At 40.2% G+C, this 20829-nt stretch overlaps 4 protein-coding genes across 5 annotated transcripts in view; 3 read left to right on the top strand and 1 right to left on the bottom strand.

The window, feature by feature from the left end:
- LOC144629698 (uncharacterized) overlaps positions 1-4918 on the bottom strand; it is a 14849-nt gene extending 9931 nt beyond the window's left edge. Inside the window, exons 1-2 of one of the 2 annotated variants that reach the window (XM_078487930.1) lie at positions 4773-4918; positions 277-401 (exon numbers count right to left, since the gene is read on the bottom strand). In XM_078487930.1, the coding sequence (XP_078344056.1) occupies positions 277-388 (112 nt within the window). In that variant the 5' untranslated portion in view covers positions 389-401; positions 4773-4918. Of the gene's footprint in view, positions 1-276; positions 443-4772 lie in introns of those variants that run through there. The other variant, XM_078487924.1, reaches the window with a different exon arrangement.
- LOC144646897 (trophoblast glycoprotein-like) lies at positions 4286-9549 on the top strand. Its single transcript, XM_078506607.1, has 7 exons — positions 4286-4587; positions 5807-5967; positions 6417-6488; positions 7283-7354; positions 8142-8287; positions 9384-9509; positions 9542-9549. The coding sequence occupies exons 2-7, from the start codon at positions 5927-5929 to the stop codon at positions 9547-9549; spliced, it is 465 nt and encodes a 154-aa protein (XP_078362733.1). The 5' UTR covers positions 4286-4587; positions 5807-5926.
- LOC144629687 (uncharacterized) lies at positions 9539-14020 on the top strand. Its single transcript, XM_078487915.1, has 5 exons — positions 9539-10007; positions 11358-11504; positions 12298-12573; positions 13070-13358; positions 13907-14020. The coding sequence occupies exons 1-5, from the start codon at positions 9590-9592 to the stop codon at positions 13923-13925; spliced, it is 1149 nt and encodes a 382-aa protein (XP_078344041.1). The 5' UTR covers positions 9539-9589; the 3' UTR covers positions 13926-14020.
- LOC144629677 (polycystin family receptor for egg jelly-like) overlaps positions 13944-20829 on the top strand; it is a 20562-nt gene continuing 13676 nt past the window's right edge. Inside the window, exons 1-9 of the mRNA XM_078487906.1 lie at positions 13944-14194; positions 14478-14597; positions 15053-15349; positions 15439-15735; positions 16405-16701; positions 16888-17184; positions 17988-18284; positions 19220-19510; positions 20658-20774. Of these exons, the coding sequence (XP_078344032.1) occupies positions 14122-14194; positions 14478-14597; positions 15053-15349; positions 15439-15735; positions 16405-16701; positions 16888-17184; positions 17988-18284; positions 19220-19510; positions 20658-20774 (2086 nt within the window). The 5' untranslated portion in view covers positions 13944-14121. The remainder of the gene's footprint in view (positions 14195-14477; positions 14598-15052; positions 15350-15438; positions 15736-16404; positions 16702-16887; positions 17185-17987; positions 18285-19219; positions 19511-20657; positions 20775-20829) is intronic.

The following is a 20829-nucleotide window of genomic DNA, read 5'->3' as shown; positions in this document are numbered from 1 at the left end:
AATTATTTTCATTCACGAGCAAACATATTATAAAATGACCCAACGTATAGAATATGATCAATTCTACTGAAAACTAATCTAATCGATATTTTTATGAAAAAAGTATTCAGATTACAAAATATTAACCTGTTTTCGGGCATGTTGTCCGGTCTGATATGCGATTACAAGAGCAGCGTTTAAAAATTCTATTTAATTTTTTTTAAAAATCTGTAGTTTACTGAAGAAATTTAGCAAAGGTTTTTCTGCAAAATTGATAAAAAAAAATCTACGTTTTACCTTCGGGCTCATCGAGTTCCAATTCATCCAATGGTTCTTCATCTGGAAACGACAGAGAGGATTGCGCTAAAAGCGCCCAGGCACACAAAACAGCAAGCCAGCGAATTCCCATTCTGCTAGCCAAACTGAAAACGAAATGAGTGTTTAAAGTTAGCCGCAGGGCGAATTAATTCTCCAACAAGAAAAAACGCCTGGTGCAAGGATATTTACACCACCTGTATGACGTCACCAAGAAACCCATTCAGTGCATTTTTCAGCACAAAAAGGAAGGGGTCTTAATGGATGCCTCTGTTTGCTGAATAAAAAGAGGTTTTCACAGCGTGAGTTTTGTTTGCAGTGTCTTCAACAGGCTTCTGAAAGCCTCTTTATTGGAGAATGGCATTGGGTGATGGCATACTTGTTCACCTGAGAAATAACACAATAGATTTTGGAGAACCAATTTGCGCCAAGCGATTTTCGTGTGCTGAAGGTGTTTGTTTTACGAGCAGATTTTCTTTTCTGGCCATTTAGAAAACTGGCTCTTGTTAATTGAGAAAAAATGTCAACAGACTATCGCCTGCGATTTTAACCATTATTTCACTAAAATCTGCATTTAAATGAATTGAAGAAACGAAAAAGTTTGACTCTTACTGTTCGCTTTGGTAAACCTTTAACCGTATGTTATTGTTGAAATTGAACCACAACGTGTATTTTTGTTATTTCTTATTTTTAATTTTATTTTCAAAGAACCCAAATGGCACGAATATGAGTGTTTGGAAAACAATTCTGTTCTGTTTATATTGGAAGACTTATTTCTTCCGTCCGTTACTAGTCTAACTTTTCTTTATACTTCATGCAGTAACCTTTCTATAAAACAATCGTATTTTGGGGCGCAGACCTGCATGAATTTGACCAACATTTTACTAAGTCACCTGAATAAATTTTGTTCGACTGTTTACGTCACGTTATCTGAGGATACCTTCTTGGGTTGCTTGGCAACCAATGCATTGCTGTGTATGTACTCTGATATACGATATTCTGAAGCAAGAGAGAAAAAAGTTAACCGAGGCTGTAACATATTTTAATAACCCAAAGTTTACTTTCAAATTATTTCTTCATAAAACAATCTCTAAGCTTTCAATCAGTCGCCAATTAAGGCAAGACCCGCTTCTTAAATGGTCCTTTCTCTCTCAATAAAGACCAAAAATTTATTGTATATCGGCTTCTTGATGTCGATGAAGACAAAAAATACAGCTGTATAATTAACGCCTTTTTCAATTCATCAAACAGTAGGCTAGCTTAAGGGATCTAGGTCCCCATATAGTCAAATCATTTTCTCTGATATACAAAATCACCTTTTAATCGAATGAAAGCCGTAATTGGTTTTCTTTGGTAGAAAAAAACACTAAAGAATTAAGAATATAATAATAAGTAACAAGGATAGAATGAAACGTATTGCGAAAGAAGAATTTGACAAAAAGAAAAATTTTGACGTACGTATCTCTAGCTGATGTATTTAAATAGGTCAACAATGAGCTTAGCACCGCATTTAATGGAGTGGTAAAATTGACAAGTTGTAAATTGCACAAATTGAAAGCACATTGCACGCGTCACTTGAAAATGGCAGCAACTGTGAACGATCTAACGCTCGTGTGTAGTGTAAATAGCTGGCACACACAGCTCGGAGATGAAGATCATTAGGTTGAGCACTAGAAAAATGGTCGGTTTACTAAAAGTCTGGCGCCTTCCCTCAACTCTCACTATTAACTAATTCCTCTGGGCTCGAAAACACATTTCACGTTAACTGAACGATAATCTATTTATATTTACGACTAATACATAAAAGTGCCGGCTCAATTGTCGAGTAAAAGTAGTGATTTCAAACAAACAGCAAAAGTCAACACGCCTCGTTCGCCTTCGACCGTACGTGCGCGTTTAACATTCTGAAGGGAAAATGAAACGGGCTAGCAAAAATGCTTAAAACGCTGAGTTATTATCTTTGCGAAAAAAGACAAAATGAAACTTTTCAAATTCCAATATGTAAAATAAACGTTCGAACTAACGTTTGGTTGCGATTTTCAACCAATCACAGCATGCGTAAATCTGTTTGTTTTGCAATAAAGCGGTTTTCGTGCCAGTAAATGTAACTTTAACAGTTTTAACGTCAGCCCAGAGAAACATTTAAGACTTCAATGGGATTTTAACCCATGACTTTATTTCAGGGATGGTGAGGTATTTCATCGAACTTAAAATCGAACGGTCCTTTAGTAATCCGTGTAATCCATATCAGGGGGCCGGGTTGTATGTAAGCCGATTAAAGATAAACCAGGATTAAAAATTAATCAGGGGTTCAATTTCTCTTGTATTAAAGGTTTTAAATTGCTTATGTTTTGTGGAGTTCGAGAGTAGTCGACGTCAAAACTAGAGGACAGAAAATATAAACAGAAAATTAAAAAAAACTGAAATTAAAAAATGTAATTGAACAACCCGGAGTCCTAGGGGATTTGGATCTCCCCCCTCCCCCCCCCCCCCCCTCGAATCCACTGCAGTTGCTTGACTGGCCTGCAAGCGCGAATACAGCCACCTCTCATCTAACCTGAGTATCAAAGCTTTTCGGTAGGAAAGCCTGATACGTAGGTTACCTCTTATCACTGACGATTGGCATGCTATTATAATTGGCTTTATCTCGATTGAATCGGCAACCGAATTAAATCACACACAAATTTTCAGCAATCGTTGAGTGAATTCATTTACACCCCAATGTAACCGTTCTACTAATATAAGGCCCGATTGATTCTACAGTAAGCGTTCGATTAGATTAGACTGTTCACAGCCTTTCTATTTTCCAACGCAAAACAATACGAAAAAAAGCGAACAAAGTGAGCCCGAACGCAAAGTACAAATGGGTGGGGGCGATGGGGGGCAAGCGAAGGAAGCAAAAGAAAATTTTTCTCGCTCCAAACCCCTCACCCTCCTCACATCTCCTGTTTCAGTTTTGCGCTGGCGTCCAGTTCTCTCGCGATTCTTTTAACGCGTTCAGCGATCGATCGAATACGAGAAAATAGAGGGCTGTAAACTGTCCTTCGGTATAAAAACTTCTTTGATTTGTAGCTATTGTTTTCCTGCTGTTTATTTTTTCGAGGTTCTTTGTTGTCTTGGTCGTTGTTTGTTTTACGTCACTGGTGAGTCTCTAAGTAAAGCGCAATACACTGAATACATAATTTAATATTGAAACAAAGCTCGAGTGGAAGGTTGTTTATGTCAGCGCGACGCGCGAGGCTGTCGTACGCAAAGCGCGTGTGAAAATTTCTGGGGAAAGAACAGAGGCGGCTAACGCGCGCGTCGCGCTCACCCTCTTTTAACTAAAACGCTGGGAAAACGCAAAACCAGCGCGCCCTCAGCCTGTTTACAGAAAAGTGCAAGACTTGAACCAAGAAAGCCACATGGACAAACTGAAAATTTAACTGTCTTTGTGAAGGATAGGATCAGCAGTGCACTTTAATAACAAACAAACTTTAAAAAAGATACACCAAGAGAACGGCGAAAAACGACACTGATTAAACAGCTGAGAATGATTTCTTAGAAGTGAAGAATTGAAAAGAAAATATCCCATAATGTCCCAAAATAGTCCCATAAGCGCTTGCGCGGATATGCTATACCCAGGCCATCACTTTTGTTATAATTAGTGCTAACTATGAAATAAGATACCAAATATTTATATGGGAAGATGCTAAGTTGTTGGCAACTCCAACAATCCTCCTATTTACATCAACTGAATAACATCAAGTTATGTTTTGCGTTATTCATAGCATGGAGCTTAGACCCGAGAGACTGTAAAATTTCTTACCGGGATCAAGATGAGAAGGTTATGAAAAGGTCTGAAAAGCCCAAAGCGTGATCAGACAGACTAGAAGTGTGACCGCTTGGAATTGATCGGCGAGTGTCAGGGTCACAGACGGGCTGAATGAAAATAATTGATCTGTATATGATAGAAAGAAACTAACACGCCCGTGACTTTGATTGAGACTATACTACAGACCTTGGAAAAGGCGAATTGAGACAGCGACAAATATCAAGCCTAGCCAAACTAGAGACAAGCACCCCTGGACAAGCAACGATTTCAGCAGTATAGTGAGGTATTTCATTCACTGTAAACCTTCGTAATTGTGACACGAGCGTTTGTAGCAAAATGCAATCAAACCGGCTGCCGGTATACATCACACAGAATGAGCGGAAACACGCAATGGCTTCGAGATTCTTCTCGTCGAATATCTGTAATCTGACGATGCCTAAAGGACAGAATTCAAATTTATCACGGCACTGAGCCTTATCGTAAGTACATTTCTTGTTGGCCGGATAGTGAAGCTAGGAGATAATAATTATACTTGATCGCTCATAATCTTTGTAGTCGTGTACTGAAATGGCTAACGAGTCCATCTTTTTGTTGAGGATAAAAGCGCTCCGGCAATGAATGAAGTTTGTATTTGTTAATTCTGTTAATTTATATAATTAATTACCTCAAAGCACGCCTTCAGTTTTATCTACCAGTTCAATGTAGCGCCAGTATGAAGCGTTGAAAAAAAGAGATTCTTAGATTGGCTTTCTTCTGTGATACTCCGTTGTGGATAAATTTAGACAACTGTGACCGAATATTTTCTTGTTGACGTCTCAACGAAGACACTGAAAATGACACCAGAAAGTTATGATATCCTGTCACGTATTTATCTCCCGTGGGGGGACTCCCATATGAAAACGACGGGATGCTTGTCGTCTCGCTCGGCTTAGGGGCTCTGATAACCTGCCCTCCCACCCTTCTTTATATCACTCCCTTTCGAAAAAAATAACGCCAGATCGCAGGTCAGGGCCTGAAGGCAATTGGTCTCAGCAGCTAGCTCTGGAGGAGAGGGCGGAAAGTTGACTAGAATTATGAGAGAAAGTACGAAAGCGGCGGAATCGAGGAAAATAAAAGTTTCAGAGACAAATGAAATAACTCGCTGCGTGATTTGTATGCATTTAACTATGTAAAAATACATCATCCTGTTGGAGAAACAAGTGTAGAATTCAGCACCTCCTTCGTTAATTTGTCCCTGAAGGGAGTATATAAACAACGAATCAATAAGTATTTTCTTTGTTCACTGGTTTGGTTCGATGTTTTATCCTGGCTAAAAAACTGCAGTTTTACGAGTATCACAATGAACTAATGAGCAATTGTTTGTTTTGCACTGATTTTCTATTCAAAACGATCGCATTATAAAAAAGTTTGGACTTTTTTTGTATAAAGAAACAATGTATTAAATATTCTAAAATGAGTACAAAATCGATCGTAAGTTGTTTATACGGCTCGGCCTGGGTGGAGTTCTTAGGAAAAATGCTGCACTGTTGATCACTTTTTCGAAAGACTTTCTCTCGAAATAACATCAAACGATGTTTTGCGCCGTTAATATCATCGTATGGGGCTTACTGATTTCCGCAAGTTCGCAACAAGAATTGTCGCCGTATGAATCTGGGAGTGGTGAAAATGGAACTGACTCTGCGACATCACAACCCGCAGGTGGTGGAAGTGGAAGTGGTTCAGGGCTTCCAATTTTGTGCTCAGAAATAGGGAACTGTACATGCCTGTTTGAAAACTTCGAAGTTACAGTGATATGTACATCTGTCGGCAACAAACTTGATGAGATTGCATAACGAACTTCCGAGCACGACAACACATTTGTAAGTAGCGAAAGATATCTTACAATTTAGCTTTCAAGTGCTTTTTAAACCTAAAGTCAATTTGTTCCATAGACCGTCTTCCCCTAGAATATAAGTGTGTTAATTTTAATAGGTGCTATAAACACATTTCTACGTCGATAGGATATTAAGTAAATTAGAAAATTTCAAACAAAATTTGTATGCATTAGGCAGTAAGATGGATTATTCAGTATAATGAAATTAAACATTATCGAATCAAGTCTCTAGTCATTCTGCAAAATTTAAAACTTTAAAACAATAACTTCAAAGAAACAGAAGAAAAATAACAAGAAAATACTAATTACGCAAAATATAAGAGTCCAGATCTGCGCTACATGCGCCCAGGAAATTCTGTTCAGGGTCTTCTCCCTCCTACCCGTGTTCCATGCTACAATAGGTTCATTTTCATGTTCATTTTCTTGTTTTAACAGAATTCTGAGGAACAACGGAATATCCAACCTGTCATCCATCGGTCTTGGCTACTTCAAACAACTGCAAGTGTTGTAAGTGTAAAACTAAAATTAATTATTTTGATTTCACTTTTCACTTGAAGCCAGTTTATACGGACACTATGGATGGGTCCGCACACGGCGAGCGTCCTCAGTAATAAAGTCCGTGCTCGTATAGTGAAGGTTTTTTTTTTGGATGGACTGGATTTCTCGCGTATAATACAGTCTCAGAGACCGTGACTCTACTTGATCTCGGTATTAAAATATTCACCAATGTTCACTTCACTTCCGGCGAATAATAGTTAAATCTCTATCTATTGCAACTTGTTATTATTTGTTTGTTTGTTTGTTTTTTGTTTTGTTTTTTAAATCAATTTATTTGAGTTATGGTTATTAATTTCTGACGTTTCAACTCGCGAAGTACCTTGTAAAGAGTATTTTCCTAGAAACAGGGACAGCGTAGGCGGACGGAGTGAGGGCAATATTTCTACAACAATATTTTTATCGCTGAAAGTTTTCTTTATTCATTTATTTATTTAATTATAAATGCATTTTCCGTTATCTGAGATGAATTACAATCCACATTTTCCCGGGGAAGCATGCCCCCAGACCCCCTGACTGGCTCACAATAACCGTGTTCACGTTTATCCCCCCCCCCCCCCTTCAAATTGTTGGTGCGCGGGCCCTGGAAAGATGTCCTGCAAGTTATCCTGATTAAACCTTGAACATTTTGCATTCCATTTTCACCAAACCCTGATCACCCCAGGCCATGTTATAACTACTTAGTAACTCGTACAGCACCATGAAATTTTTCTCATAAACTATATACACTTTATTTTACTATTCAGAGATCTCCGAGACAATAACCTCACCACAAGCAGCATGCAGGTGCAATTTATCCTTGCAGGGTTATTACGAGTGTAAGTGAGATGGAAGTTTGAGCGACTTTCACTTGAGTGTCGAAAGTAATTCGCTTTTGCTTTGGTTTTGCTTACTCGCTAAGTGATTGACTTGACTCCCCCTTTCTCCAGTCGGCCCCTCGTGACTTGCTCATCCTTTTTCCTCGCTCCGTGCCGCTCGTGCCTTTGTGTGGCTCCTGGTTGTCTGTTGGTCTTGTCTGGCGGTATAGACTGTTTGGTTGGCCCGAATCGCTCCAAAGAATTTAAACATTTATTTAAATAAAACAACACCATAGCTACGCTTTGATCCGGCGAAAGGAGGGGGCTTATAAGACGAATGGGCTATAACGGAGGTGGGGGTTCGGTAGAGCGAATTGATCAACTTTTTGCATACCGAATTTAGAAAGCTGACGCTTCGAGCGTTAGCATATCGTCGGAACAAAGTACTGCAAATTTATTTTCATTGAAACAGTTTGTAAATTTCACTAATTTGGATTATATTATTCAGCGATATTTTGTTTACTTAGAGGAAACTGTACATTTCATTGGTGTGTTTTAAGCGTTAACTATAACTCATGTTATTCCCGTGATATAAATTAGCAATTTAATCTTATGTGTTAATAATATTAATATAATATTATATAATACGTCGAATTTTGCCGGGAAACATTATCACCTATTAAGCCGTTCCCTATCAGATGCGCTTTTGCTTTAATTTCATATGCCTTAAAATGAGTTTGCTGTATAAGTATTTTTTACACTTTGCCAAGTAAGTGTTTTGAAAACGAAGCATTCTCATTTGAAACAGTTTGCTTGATAACAATCCATTGGAATGTGACTGTGCGATCCTGAGTCCTCCCCTGTGGAAAGCTATAGTAACTGGGACATGCGCATATCCGCATCATTTGAGAGGAGTTGAAATTGGCACAATTCATCCTGAGGATCTCCAATGCGGTATGTTAGATTGTCATTATTTCTACCTAATCACGTGTTTCCAATTTTTTTCCAGTTCAATGGGCCCTTTACAGCTTAAAGCTGATTTCCAGTCCGTACTGCGCAGACTCGGGGTTTGTTTTCGTTTTTGTTTTGAATTCGTTGAAACGTTACACTTCGCTGAGAGCATACATGAAGTTTTTTTAGTCCGCCATTACAGTTCGTTTCGTTCAAGAATTTCCGATGAGCTGAAACGTCGGTTTGAAATAACGTCAAGGTTCTTCTACTCGTTATTATTGTTTTGCAAGGATATCTGGCGTTAATAATGAAGAAAAAGGTAAGTTTGTCGCGAACATTCTTAGTTTGGGCTCATGTAAACATTCGATCGAGATTGAGGCGTCGGACATGAAATCATTTAAGGTCACATGGTACAAAAATCCGCCATGCTGGAAGGCAACCTACATTCTAAGGACATTCAAAACAAAGTGAAGTCAAGCGTGACTGGTTGAAGTCGCTTTGTTTTTGGATGCCCCAGCGTGTAGCTTTCCCTCCAGCAAGGTGTTATTTTGTACCACGTGACCATTAGCATGGTTAGCTGCAAAGGGTCCATTTGTCGAAATGAAAGATCATTTTGCAAGCAGGCTAGAGAATCACTCATGTGATTGCATATTGTCCCTCTCGTGATATTTTAGATTAAAAAATTCATAACCAGTGCACCACCACAACGAGGCTAATCTGGCGCGTTCATGCACTTCTCGCAGATGAAGATCGCGGATTAGTTTCAACAGAAGTACATGTACATTGAAATAACATTAGTATCGTGTATTGACTGACATGTAAGTTACGTTATTATCTAACTGGCCAGAAAGACAATAATTTTAGTCGTGAGCCTGCATGAAACGTCCGTCCCTTGAACTGAAACCCGAACAAGAAAGAGGCCCGCTCGTCCGAGGCATGATTCGAGCGGAGAGGAGTACGATTGATATTTTAACCTACTCATCTCAAAGCTGTCACTTTTGCGAGATTCGACTTGAGAAACAAAATCGTTATGGGGGAAGGTGGGGCCTTGCAATAGTTTTAACCGCACTAACTTATTAACGTGTGATTACATTTCCAGCAAATAGCTGCGCAATGCTTTTCGCCAGTGGACGCCGTTCGAATGGGCTTTACAATCTGCGCACACCTGACATTATTCAGTATCCAACTAACCAGAGACACTTTCGGGCGTGGTGTGACATGAAAGGTCCTAATGGCGGATGGCTCGTGATTCAACAGCGCATTGATGCCTCTGCCAACTTTACAAGAGACTGGATTTCGTACGCTATGGGATTTGGCAGACATGGCTTCGAGTTTTGGCTTGGAAATGATTTCGTGTATGGCGTAACTTACTTTGGAGAACACTTGCTGAGAATTGAAAAATCGTCTACTGTTGATGGGCACAGTCAAACGTCTTTTTCTGAATATGTCAATTTTCGCGTGTCGAGTCCATTTAGTAACTATATACTTCATGTAGGACAGTATCAAGGCAATTTAAGCGACATTCTCTCTGATGCTAATAACTCTGCGTTCTCCACTTGGGACCGCGATAATGACAAAGTAAACGGGTCATGCGCACGGAGGAATAAAGGAGCGTGGTGGTACGGCAGCACTTGTAATATTCAAGACCTGAACAGCATGCTGGGAAACGTTACCGCGCAAGGCCTGGTGAAAATTACGATGAAAACCAAGGAAGTTTTCCGAGGTAACACTCTTTACGTTAAAATGAATGTAAAAAATATCCACAATCAGTAGCTCTAGAGCAGTTTTCAATAGAGTGTCGTAAAACCAAAGCCAATGTAATTACTTCGGTCAGATCATAAAAGACACGGACAATCCAGTGAACCAATCAAAACTTGAAGCAAATACATGTAGCCGGCGCAAAGCGCGGGAAAACGTGCGCGAGCGAGTCACGATTGGTTTTGGTTTTAGTTCTGATTGGCTGAGAAAGTGGCGCGAGATTTTAAAGCCAGTCACTGAGCGTAGTAATTCAAAACCAAATCAAACGCAATTTACTTTCGACACTCAAGTGAAAACCGCTCTATACACCAAACCGTGTACATGTTCATTTACCCTGTAATACGTACAGTTATTAGACATTTTAGTGCTGAATGTTTTAGGATTCTTTCAGCGTTAGGCGGGGGTCAGTCAAAATACGAATGACGAGTACAAATATACAGCGATACTACACACTAAAATGTCTAATGAGATATTTATTATCCAACGTTTTCTTTCTCCAAAATGCTGACTTGCCACGTTTTTTAATCTTTCGTACGTAAGAAGACTACACGGAAACTGTTTAACCGTTCTTGTAGAGTACAAATATCTCATGTTATAACCCACCCATTAATTTTGCGCGCGCTCATGGACGTGCTCACGTGGTCTCGGACGTGGGTTCGCGTCCCCGTCCGATTTGTCCGTCCCCTTGGCGGCCCCGGGTCACCTTATTTCTCTGTCGCGTCATCCCATTCCGTCGCCAGTCGTGGTCCTCTGCGGCGCGGTGTGTCGGGGGTACCCCTCTGCGCGGTGTGGCCCTTGCTGAGAGTCCTCACCTCGGCCCTTCTCGGCAACTGTTATTTTTCGCATCTTTCTCGGCTTCCTCCAATTCCCCGCCTGAAGGGGTTTATTTACTAAATATTTGTACTCGTTTCTCGCCTTAATTTTACTCCATAAAGGGTAGTTACTGAATGATAATCTCTACTATAGAGGTCGTGGTTCATAACAAACAAATGCGCAAATGCTCGCACTTGAGTGGTGCATATCCTAATGACTTTTTTGTGTTCTATGTTTCATGTTTCCATGTTGCCGAAACTTGGTACATTTTAGACGAGAAACGATGAATCTCGTGATAAAATTAGATAGTTATTTGCCAGTCGCTGTGTTTTAATATCGATACGTTCTTGAACGATAAAGTTACTTCTATTGAACGCAAGTTTCAAGCACACTTCTTTTTGTTATCAAGAAAATTCCATTAAATAAAAACTAAGTTTCCCAGCTATCCAAGGCTGGAATTCTGTAAAAACCTGCGGTAATAACTTCAGATTTCTTACCCTAGGCCACTGCAAGTCATTAAGCGCAGTTCTTGGCAGGGTTGAATGTGGATGGCCAGGCATCACAAAAGAACAGTGTCTGGCACGCGATTGTTGCTATGACAACAATACAGCTGATAACGTAACCAAGTGTTTTGTCAAACTTCACTTTGGTGAGTAAATAGGCTTAAATAGTCAACAACTGCTGTGAATTAACAAGTACCTAATATAGTTGTACACTGCTCCTGTTCCACCTCAACAACCTGATTTTCTAACACCTCGTCTTAATGCTAAGAAATATTAAGGTCACGTCAATTCCCCTAGTCCAAAAAAGAGAAAGTATATGTTTAAAAGGGACCAATCAAAAAATAGATTTCATTGAAGTTAATTTCTTATTGAGAGAACATATGCAGTTTTGAGAGGTACAAAACAACATATTTAACAGGGTATGTCTCAGGGTAATAACTGTTTGTAGCCAACTTTCCGTTTTTTCAACTAACACTTTGGAGATCTTTAGCATACGGAATGACAAAGAAAACGTTATTGATACATTACCCTTCGGGGGGTACTCCCCCAAAACACCTATGCGGGTATGTCCCGCCCAACGGGGTCATGATTTTGCGTTCCCGATCAAGATCAGGGCATCCATTTTAGTGAAAATTTCTAGAACGCTGTATGATATTTTGAACGCACGAAAGTTTCAAATTAACAACAGCCAAAACGGGGCGTTAAAAAATTGAACTGTTTCTAGAATGGGGTATAATTTTAGATGGAAATTCTTTCTAAAACGGGGTGCTACTTTGGAGACGCTGGTGGCACATACCCACCCAAAACAAACTTTAGTACCCCCCGGGTGTATTACGTACCGTATAAGTATACGAAACAAGCATGTTCCTTTTATAGTTGCATTTCTTAATGAAACTACGAGGGAAAATCTCTGAAATGACATGTTTGCTTTTTACCAAGTTTTTCCTGAACGTATTGGCTGCTTCTCTATTGAAAAAGAACAAATAAACTCGCTGGAAAATCGAGACCCTCGATTAGAAACTCAAAGGCCTCGCCCCATCCAGGACTGCAGCTCAGAAGCGTGGTCACGTGGTCTCAAGGTGTTTGCTGTGTATAATGGAAGCGAGTGTCTTGGTGACTATAATCTTTCGTCCATACTACCTCGGCTGAATGCTTCTGAAGGATGTCTGGGAGGAAGGGGAGGACAAAATGTGACTGATGTTTATCGCTTCACAAGTAAGAAAGCTCGTGCCATCTCACACGTGGTTCATTCATCCATTTGTCCATTACATCCATTACTTGTTTACCCCTTTGTTCATTTCTTAAGAAGCCTGCGTACGTAGACGTATTTTCAGCTGACGAATTTAAGTGCCAATGCTCAGCTTTTTGAGAACACTGTAATTTAATAAACAAATCAGTATTAGTAAATAAAACAGAAACTTGTTAAAATACCAACTGGCTGAAGGCTGACCAGTTGACTATACTTACAAAGAATGGAAGAGTTGAATTTGGGTGCACGGAATACAAATCCATCTATAGTAGCGGGGGTCATAGTGCTGCAGGAACCGGGAGGATCTGTACCCGGCCCCTTTGGATTATATGTTCAGCGCTCTAACCACTAGGCCACGCTATCTCCTTTATACACCAGTTTATTCGTCCATTTGTTTACATTTTCATTCATTATTCATTCATTCACTAATTCATCTATTCATTTTTATCTTATTTTCTTCAGTTTTCGTTACCAAGCTTACTGGACTTAGAGCCAGTTACTTAACGTTCGAAAGTGTCCGAGTGGACTGGAATCTAGTTCCAGAGCTTTTTGTTCTTGGCTACAAAGTTCAAGTGCAAAATACCTCGTTCAGTCTTTTCGTTGCCTGGAACATAAGCTCCGCTCATGTCAACGGTCTCCATAGTAACACTGCTTACGTCATTGAGGTGTTTCCAGTCCATGGTTTAACAGCTGAAGGGAATTCCTACAGAAAGTTCGCAAAGCATCATTGTTACTACCAAACCAGTTCAAGGTAAAAATTGTTGTTAAACGAGACCTTTGATAAATAACAAAGAATTATCAAGATCTGATTTCTGTTTACAATATTAGTACATTGTCAAGAAGACATGTGATGAGAATATAGAAAATCGTTATCAAAAAGACATTGTCTTCCTTTACAGCCAGGCTGCATTCTACGCAGGTTACGCCAAAGATCGTCGGCGTGGATTTCAAACTTGCGCGGCTTATTGGCGTACGATTTTAGTCGGCACCTTTTAACTGGCGTACAGATGACTTTTTTAGGTATGAATAATAAAGGGCCATGGCATAGACCTATAAAAAAAACTTGGCGTATCTTCGGCGTGACGTGTACACGGAAATGCCCCCTATACTAGCTTTACAACGGAACTCTCAGAACTCATGTTAAGCCAAATGCATCTCATAACTTACAGTAAGCAAAATGCTTGTAATTAAATCATTATGACTCAGTTAATAGTCCTTAAACCTAACTCCAGTATGTAGTAGCTATTGCACTTGTATCTGTTTACTAATAACTGCGTACTTTTCATTATATTTCTTCAGCTCCATCTCGAGCTCCTGACTTGGTAACCGCGTTCAACTCCAGCTCCACAAGTCTGGTAGTGAAATGGAGTCACGTGCCAAAGCAGTATTTTCAGGGAAACCCCATTGAATACAATGTTATTTACCACCCAGTTGATTTGGAGAGTGATGTCAATTTTGTGAGTGTTAGCTACACGACAAACACCACCATCCTTACCGATCTGGCTGTTTATACCATGTACGTCATTAATGTGTCAGCGGTGAGTTCTGGAGGAGTGGGGCCTGCAAAAACCACCCTCGCTAGGACAGGTAGAAATACAATCTTTCTTGTTCTTGTCAATGACTTGTTCTTTTTAATACAACAGCACTTCTTTAATTTTGACATGTTAAATCTTCCCCTGAAGCTTCGATTCGTATCTGAATTCACTCTTCAAAGGGGCAAGAAGCGTTAAGTTGTGCCAATAATTACCGTTTATAAGTGAGCCGAAGGAGAGACGCTTCGACTGACGTGCTTGAAAACAGAGAAATGCTCGTATTAAATCATGGCAATATGGATAAAATAATCTAACAGTTTTATTTTTTTAAATTCCAGATAATCCGTGTCGCCATTCACCTTGTCTTAACAATGGAACCTGTCAACCATCCGGTGATGGTGTGTTCTGTGTTTGTCCTGAGAAATTTGTTGGTGACTTCTGCGAGACTTTTATATCTGGTGAGTAACACAAAGAGCAATTAGAAAGGGTTTACGAGTTAACCAAAGTACATAGAATAGTAATTATTATATAAACTGCGGTTGTTTATTGGGATTTTGACCACAGAGAAAAACAGTATCTTAACGTGCGTAATATTACGATAAGTTTTTACGTGTGTTTGATATCACCAATCACGTGTTAACGTGTCACTCGATGTTTCAATGCTGAATACGCCAAAGTTTATCGATATTAAGTCGAAACGTCTTCGGAACTTTCTCGGAAATCTTCGGAAATCTTCGGAAAATCGTCAAAAACCTCGTAATCAGTAGGTTTATAAAATAAACAAAATAATACATGGTTGCTTGGAGTTATGAAATTTTCTCTCTCTTGTTCAAAACGATATCTCACTCGTTCAAAATTCCATATCTACGCGCGCCCATGTATTATTCTCTATTTATTGCCTCCTCATGTCTAGCTCCTACTGCACCTCCTGGAAAAGTCTTCGCAGCGGCAACAAGCCCTACCAGTCTGTTTGTCGCTTGGGGTAGTGTACCTGAACAACATCGTCATGGCCAAATCCTTATGCATAAGGTTTATGTCAGTCTTGCTAATATTCAGAACGATTCCTTAATAGTTCCTGTATCTGGGTCAAACCAAACTAATGTGGGTGGCCTTGAGGTCTACACGCTCTACTTCATTCGTGTTTCGGCGGTCAACAACATCGGAGAAGGACCCAAAAGTGAGGCCTTTTCAACACGAACTATGGCAAGCGGTAAGTTAATACCTCTCGTAGGAAAGTGGGAAAGGTGTTATTTAAAGAATCTTTACTTTTTTCTTTCTGGTCTGTGCTTTTTGTTTCAGCCCCGTCTCGAGCTCCTGACTTGGTAGCCGCGTATAACTTCAACTCCACAAGTCTGGTAGTGAAATGGAGTCACGTGTCAAAGCAGTATTTTCATGGAAAGCCTACTGGATACAAGATTATTTCTCACCCAGTTGGATCACAAACGAAAGTAATCTCTTTAAGTGTTAACTACACAACAAATACCACAACCCTAACGAACCTGGTAGTCTATACCATGTACATCATTAATGTGTCAGCAGTGAGTTCTGGAGGAGTGGGGCCTGGGAACATGACAATGGCTCGAACAGGCGCAGAAGGTACGAAACTCTTTCACATAGCGTTGGATTTAACATTCTTGAGTCATCATAACCAAAAGGAATTATCTATTCCGAACATACAAAACCTCTCCTTCTGTGTCTATACTCTCTAAGTGGGAGATTTGCTACTTTTAAAACATATTATACAACTTAAATTTTTCCTTTTTTTATGTATTTTCTTTAGCTCCATCTCGAGCCCCTGACTTGGTTTCGGCGTACAACTCCAGCTCCACAAGTCTGGTAGTAAAATGGAGTCACGTGTCAAAGCAGTATTTTCAGGGAAAGCCTATTGGATACGATGTTATTTATCACCCAGTTGGATTAGAGGAGGAAGCAATCTCTCTAAGTGTTAAATACCCGACAAATATCACAACCCTTACGGACCTGGCAGTCTATACCATGTACGTCGTTAATGTGTCAGCAGTGAGTTCCGAAGGAGTGGGGCCTGGGAACATGGACAATGGTTCGGACAGGCGCAGGAGGTACGAAAGTCTTTCACAAAGCGTTGGATGTAAGATTCCTTAGTCTCAATGACGAAATAAAATTGTCTATTCCGAAAATACAACATCTCTCCCTCTGTGACTAAAGTCACTTAGTGGGAGATTAGCTACTTTTAAAATATATCATTCAACTTAAATGTGTTAACATTTTTTCCATTTATTTCTTTAGCTCCATCTCGAGCCCCTGACTTGGTTTCAGCGTACAACACCAGCTCCACAAGTCTAGTAGTAAAATGGAGTCACGTGGCAAAATTGTTTTTTCAGGGAAAGCCTATTGGATACGATATTTCTTATCACCCAGTTGGATTAGAGGAGGAAGCAATCTCTTTTAGTGTTAAATACCCGTCAAATACCACAACCCTTACGGACCTGGCAGTCTATACCATGTACGTCATTAATGTGTCAGCGGTGAGTTCTGGAGGAGTGGGGCCTGGGAACATGACAATGGCTCTGACACGCGCAGGAGGTACGGTAGTCTTTCACATAGCGTTGGATTTAAGATTCCTTAGTCTCAATGACCAAACAAAATTGTCTATTCCAAAAATGCAACATCTCTCCCTCTGTTACTATAGTCATTAAGTGGGAGATTTTCTTCTTTTTAAATATATTATACAAACTAAATTGTTTACATTTTTTCCATGTATTTCTTCAGCTCCAACTCGAGCCCCTGACTTGGTTTCAGCGTACAACTCCAGCTCCACAAGTGTTGTAGTGAAATGGAGTCACGTGCCAAAGCAGTATTTTCACGGAAAGCCCATTGGATACAAAATCATTTATCACCCAGTTGGTTTAGTGGAGAAAGCATTCTCTTTTAGCCTTCAATACCCGGCAAATACCACAACCCTAACGGACCTGGCAGTCTATACCATGTACGTCATAAATGTGTCAGCGGTGAGTTCTGGAGGAGTGGGGCCTGGGAACATGGCTATGGCTCGCACAGACGCAGGAGGTACGGAAGTCTTTCGCATGGCGCTACACTTTAGATGAAATATCGGCTAATTAGCATCAAAGGTGCATTTATCGTCAAATTTAAAGGTGCAGTTGGCGTCTAGTTCAAAACGCAGCAAAGCAGATAATTTTTCAACACGCATACTCCGTTTTGCCTCAGGACTAATTAATGGACTGTTTTTAGTATTAAAGCGCACATTAGCATTCTTTGCTTTGGTTTGCTTTTGTTTGGCTCTTTATTTTTGTTTCCTTTTTTGGGAACCCCCCCCCCCCCCCCCAATAAAACACCATAAAAAAAAAATACCACCGGGGTGGCTCGGTATGAGGCAACCCTCTTACCAGGGACACTCTCCTCCATATACAGCCCTAAATTTACCAAGAACTAACGCGAACTACTTTAGAAACTTAGGCGTGAAGGGATACGAACAGTGAGTTTTGTTTTTTCCCATTGGCAGAAGGAGTTTTTCCTTCGGCTCGTATTTTACGTTTTGACGCAGAAATAAATGAAGTTATTTATTTTGTTTCCACGCGTTTTTCGTGTAAGGCGTTGGTTTATCGACCAAAATTTATTATTCTGTAGTCTGATCCTAGTCTGATTTGCCTGTCTGATTGTGAATTTGGGCAAATTTTAACTGGGAAAATCGGAGTTAGGTCATTGGGACTGGGCATCACGAACAACTAAACAATAAGCTGAGAAATGGGATTTGGGCAAAATTCCGGCTGGAAAATGGAATTTTATCCCCCATTCAAAAACCTCGTTCAACACTGTATCTGCCATCTCAAACTTTCAGTCCCCTTTTTCAGTTCCCACTGCACCACCTGGTCAAGTGTCTGCAAATGCAACAAGCCCTACCAGTCTGCTCATCACTTGGAGTAGTGTTCCAGAACAACATCGTCATGGAATAATCCTTCTGCATCACGTTTACATCACTCAGGCTAGTAAGCCGAGTCGTTACAGATCATTCCCTGTACAAAGCTTAAACGAATCTCATTTGGGCGACCTACAGCCTTACACGCTTTACGTCATTCGAGTTTCTGCCAGGAGCAATATCGGAGAAGGACCTAAAAGTGCACCTATTACAGCACGAACTATGGAAGGAGGTAAGTTTTCCTATCATTCTCAGCAGTATTAAAATGGTTATTGTGTCAATGCCCTAAAGCCTGTTTTTTTTATTTAATCGCCTCGAGCTCGATCGTTCGATCGGGGCGATTATATGAGAACATTACACAGACGATTTCACAGAAGGCTGCCATTGTGTTGGATCTAGGGGTAAAATGATTGTATTTCGTAGGTCTGTGCTAATACCAAGTGATCTGGACGATTGTATGAGAACCCCCTGATGGCTTCCACTCGCTTCCATCGCCTACGATCGTTTCAGTAAATGCAAACGATCAATGCGATAGAAACGATCGGGGCGATCACATGAGAACCAACCTTAAGGAAAATTGCTGAAGCCGGATATTAATTTTTATTTTAACATTGTCTGAGTCGTTTGAAGATAGTGCAGGACGCGTATCGTGCCGTTATTAAGAAAAAAGATGGTCGATAGCTGGCGTTAATGGATGTGTTTCCCTATGATAACTTTGTTTTGGCAACATTTGAGCACCATGAAAATGTACCAATTGAAATAATAAACCAATCAAGAAGACGTGTAAAAAGTCATACGTACTGTATATCATTACCAGAATATAGTTTAGTAATTCAATAAATATTAGAAGCACACACTATAGTAGTAAGGTTTGGCAAGATTGAGCTCAGCGTTGCAAACTCGCAAATTTCTAAATTACGTTAAACCGGAAATCAAGAGTAATACCAATTATTGTCAACTGTGTTTCACTCTAATCTGAAAGGTGAACATGTTTCACTCATACGTGGAGCTCAATTAGTCAGTGTACATCCGCGTTTTGCCCTTGATTTAGCGGTTGTAAACAGGCTAGGGAAGTTTCCTGTCGACACAATGTGTACATGCGTTTCTTTTGCTACATTCATATCCTTACTTATTTCATCGACGTGCGTTGTATTTTAATTTTTTTAGTACCCAGTGCTGCTCCGACTAAGTTACGTTTAGTTCACCGTGACGCGAGTTCCATTATGGTGGAATGGGACCCAATCCCTCAAAGGTCAGAGAATGGTGTACTAAAAGGATACAAGGTGGAGTACTGGGCACAAGATAACAAGACTACTGTTCATGAAACAACTCATGACGAATTTACAGCTATTCTCTCTAGTCTGTGGTATGACACGCTATACACAATCCGCGTAGCTGCCTTCACGAGTATGGGTTCCGGAGATTTCTCACACCCTATCCAAGTCAGGACGAACAAGTGTGAGTAAAGATTAATGAGTCCGACTACCTTACATTTTTTTGATAAGCGCGTTTCTTTTTAGTAACCTCCAGTTGGCCTTATTGGATGTCCTATGGAGAGAGAAAGGTTGAAGGACGGACATTTGAGCATAGCTGTGATTTTCTGTTCAATTGCCCAACTCTATGGCATTTGTGGATGGCGAAAACAGTCACTTAACCTCAATAAAAATTTGATACAAATTCCACTAAAATAGGCAAAAGTCACCATTACGGGCAGATGATTGCTTTCAAATCTCCAGCCTATGCCCGGTCTCGCTCTTCCTCTTCTGGCTTACATTGACAGGTCCAAAACCCATGAGTTTCGTACCATGTTTTGATACTCTGATTCTGAGTTACAGGGGTCTGACTAACAATGCTGGGCACACGTTGTACCACGTTGAACCATGCTAAATAGTCTAGCGTGAACAAGTCTATTGTGACCCCCTCTATTGTAGCCCTGTGGTAAGAGACCGACCTGTGTGCTCCTGTAGCTAATACAGTAGACCCCGTGATTCGCTCTGAGGGAAACGAAGAATAGTTCGACTTAGAGGGGTTTTGAGTTGTCGGGTTCGATTGATTATATAATTAACCAAGTTAATAATTGATAGTTTACTTATTTTTCAGCACTTCAGTATGCAATACAATGCAAATTGAACTTATCCTTTCAGACACACTAACACGACCATACATTCTTATGATAAGAGTGGATAATGGCTATCAAATACTTGATCTGTTCGTTGCTCTAATCAATGGACAACCGTGGCGAGTTGCAAGAACCGGAATTCGAGTTATCGGGGTAAATTTGACCCAAATTTCGATCAAGGGAAGCGAAATTTTCTTCGAGTTAGCGGGGTTCTCGAGTTCGAGTTAACCGAGTAAAAATGACTGAAAGTGGAGGTCAAATCCAAGGGAAATGGATGTTAGTTCTAGCGGTTAGCGAGGCTGTTCAAGTTATCCGAGTTCGAGTTCCCGGGGTTCTACTGTAGTAAAGCTTTTGACGGGTGTGCAAGTAGTTATGCGTTCGACTTCTGTTAGGAGAACTCGGAAAACCGTTTTTCTAGTTAGTAGCTTGTGACACTGACTAGTTTAATTACTTTCCCACAAATCGTTTGTTCTTCCTATATTGCAGATGATCCTTGTGAAGATTATTCTTGTCAAAATGGAGGGATATGTCTAATGGGGGACGGACCTTATTGTAAATGCCAAGAAAGGTTTATCGGCAAATACTGTGAGACTTACAAAGCTGGTAAGGAAGGAGACAACAGAGTTTGTGTTTCATGATCGAATATGTCAGTCAATCC

The sequence above is a fragment of the Oculina patagonica genome, chromosome 1 (assembly GCF_052425735.1).
Source record: "Oculina patagonica isolate OP01 chromosome 1, crgOcupat, whole genome shotgun sequence".
Taxonomy (NCBI): domain Eukaryota; kingdom Metazoa; phylum Cnidaria; class Anthozoa; order Scleractinia; family Oculinidae; genus Oculina; species Oculina patagonica.
This window is presented reverse-complemented; position numbering and strand designations above follow the sequence as displayed.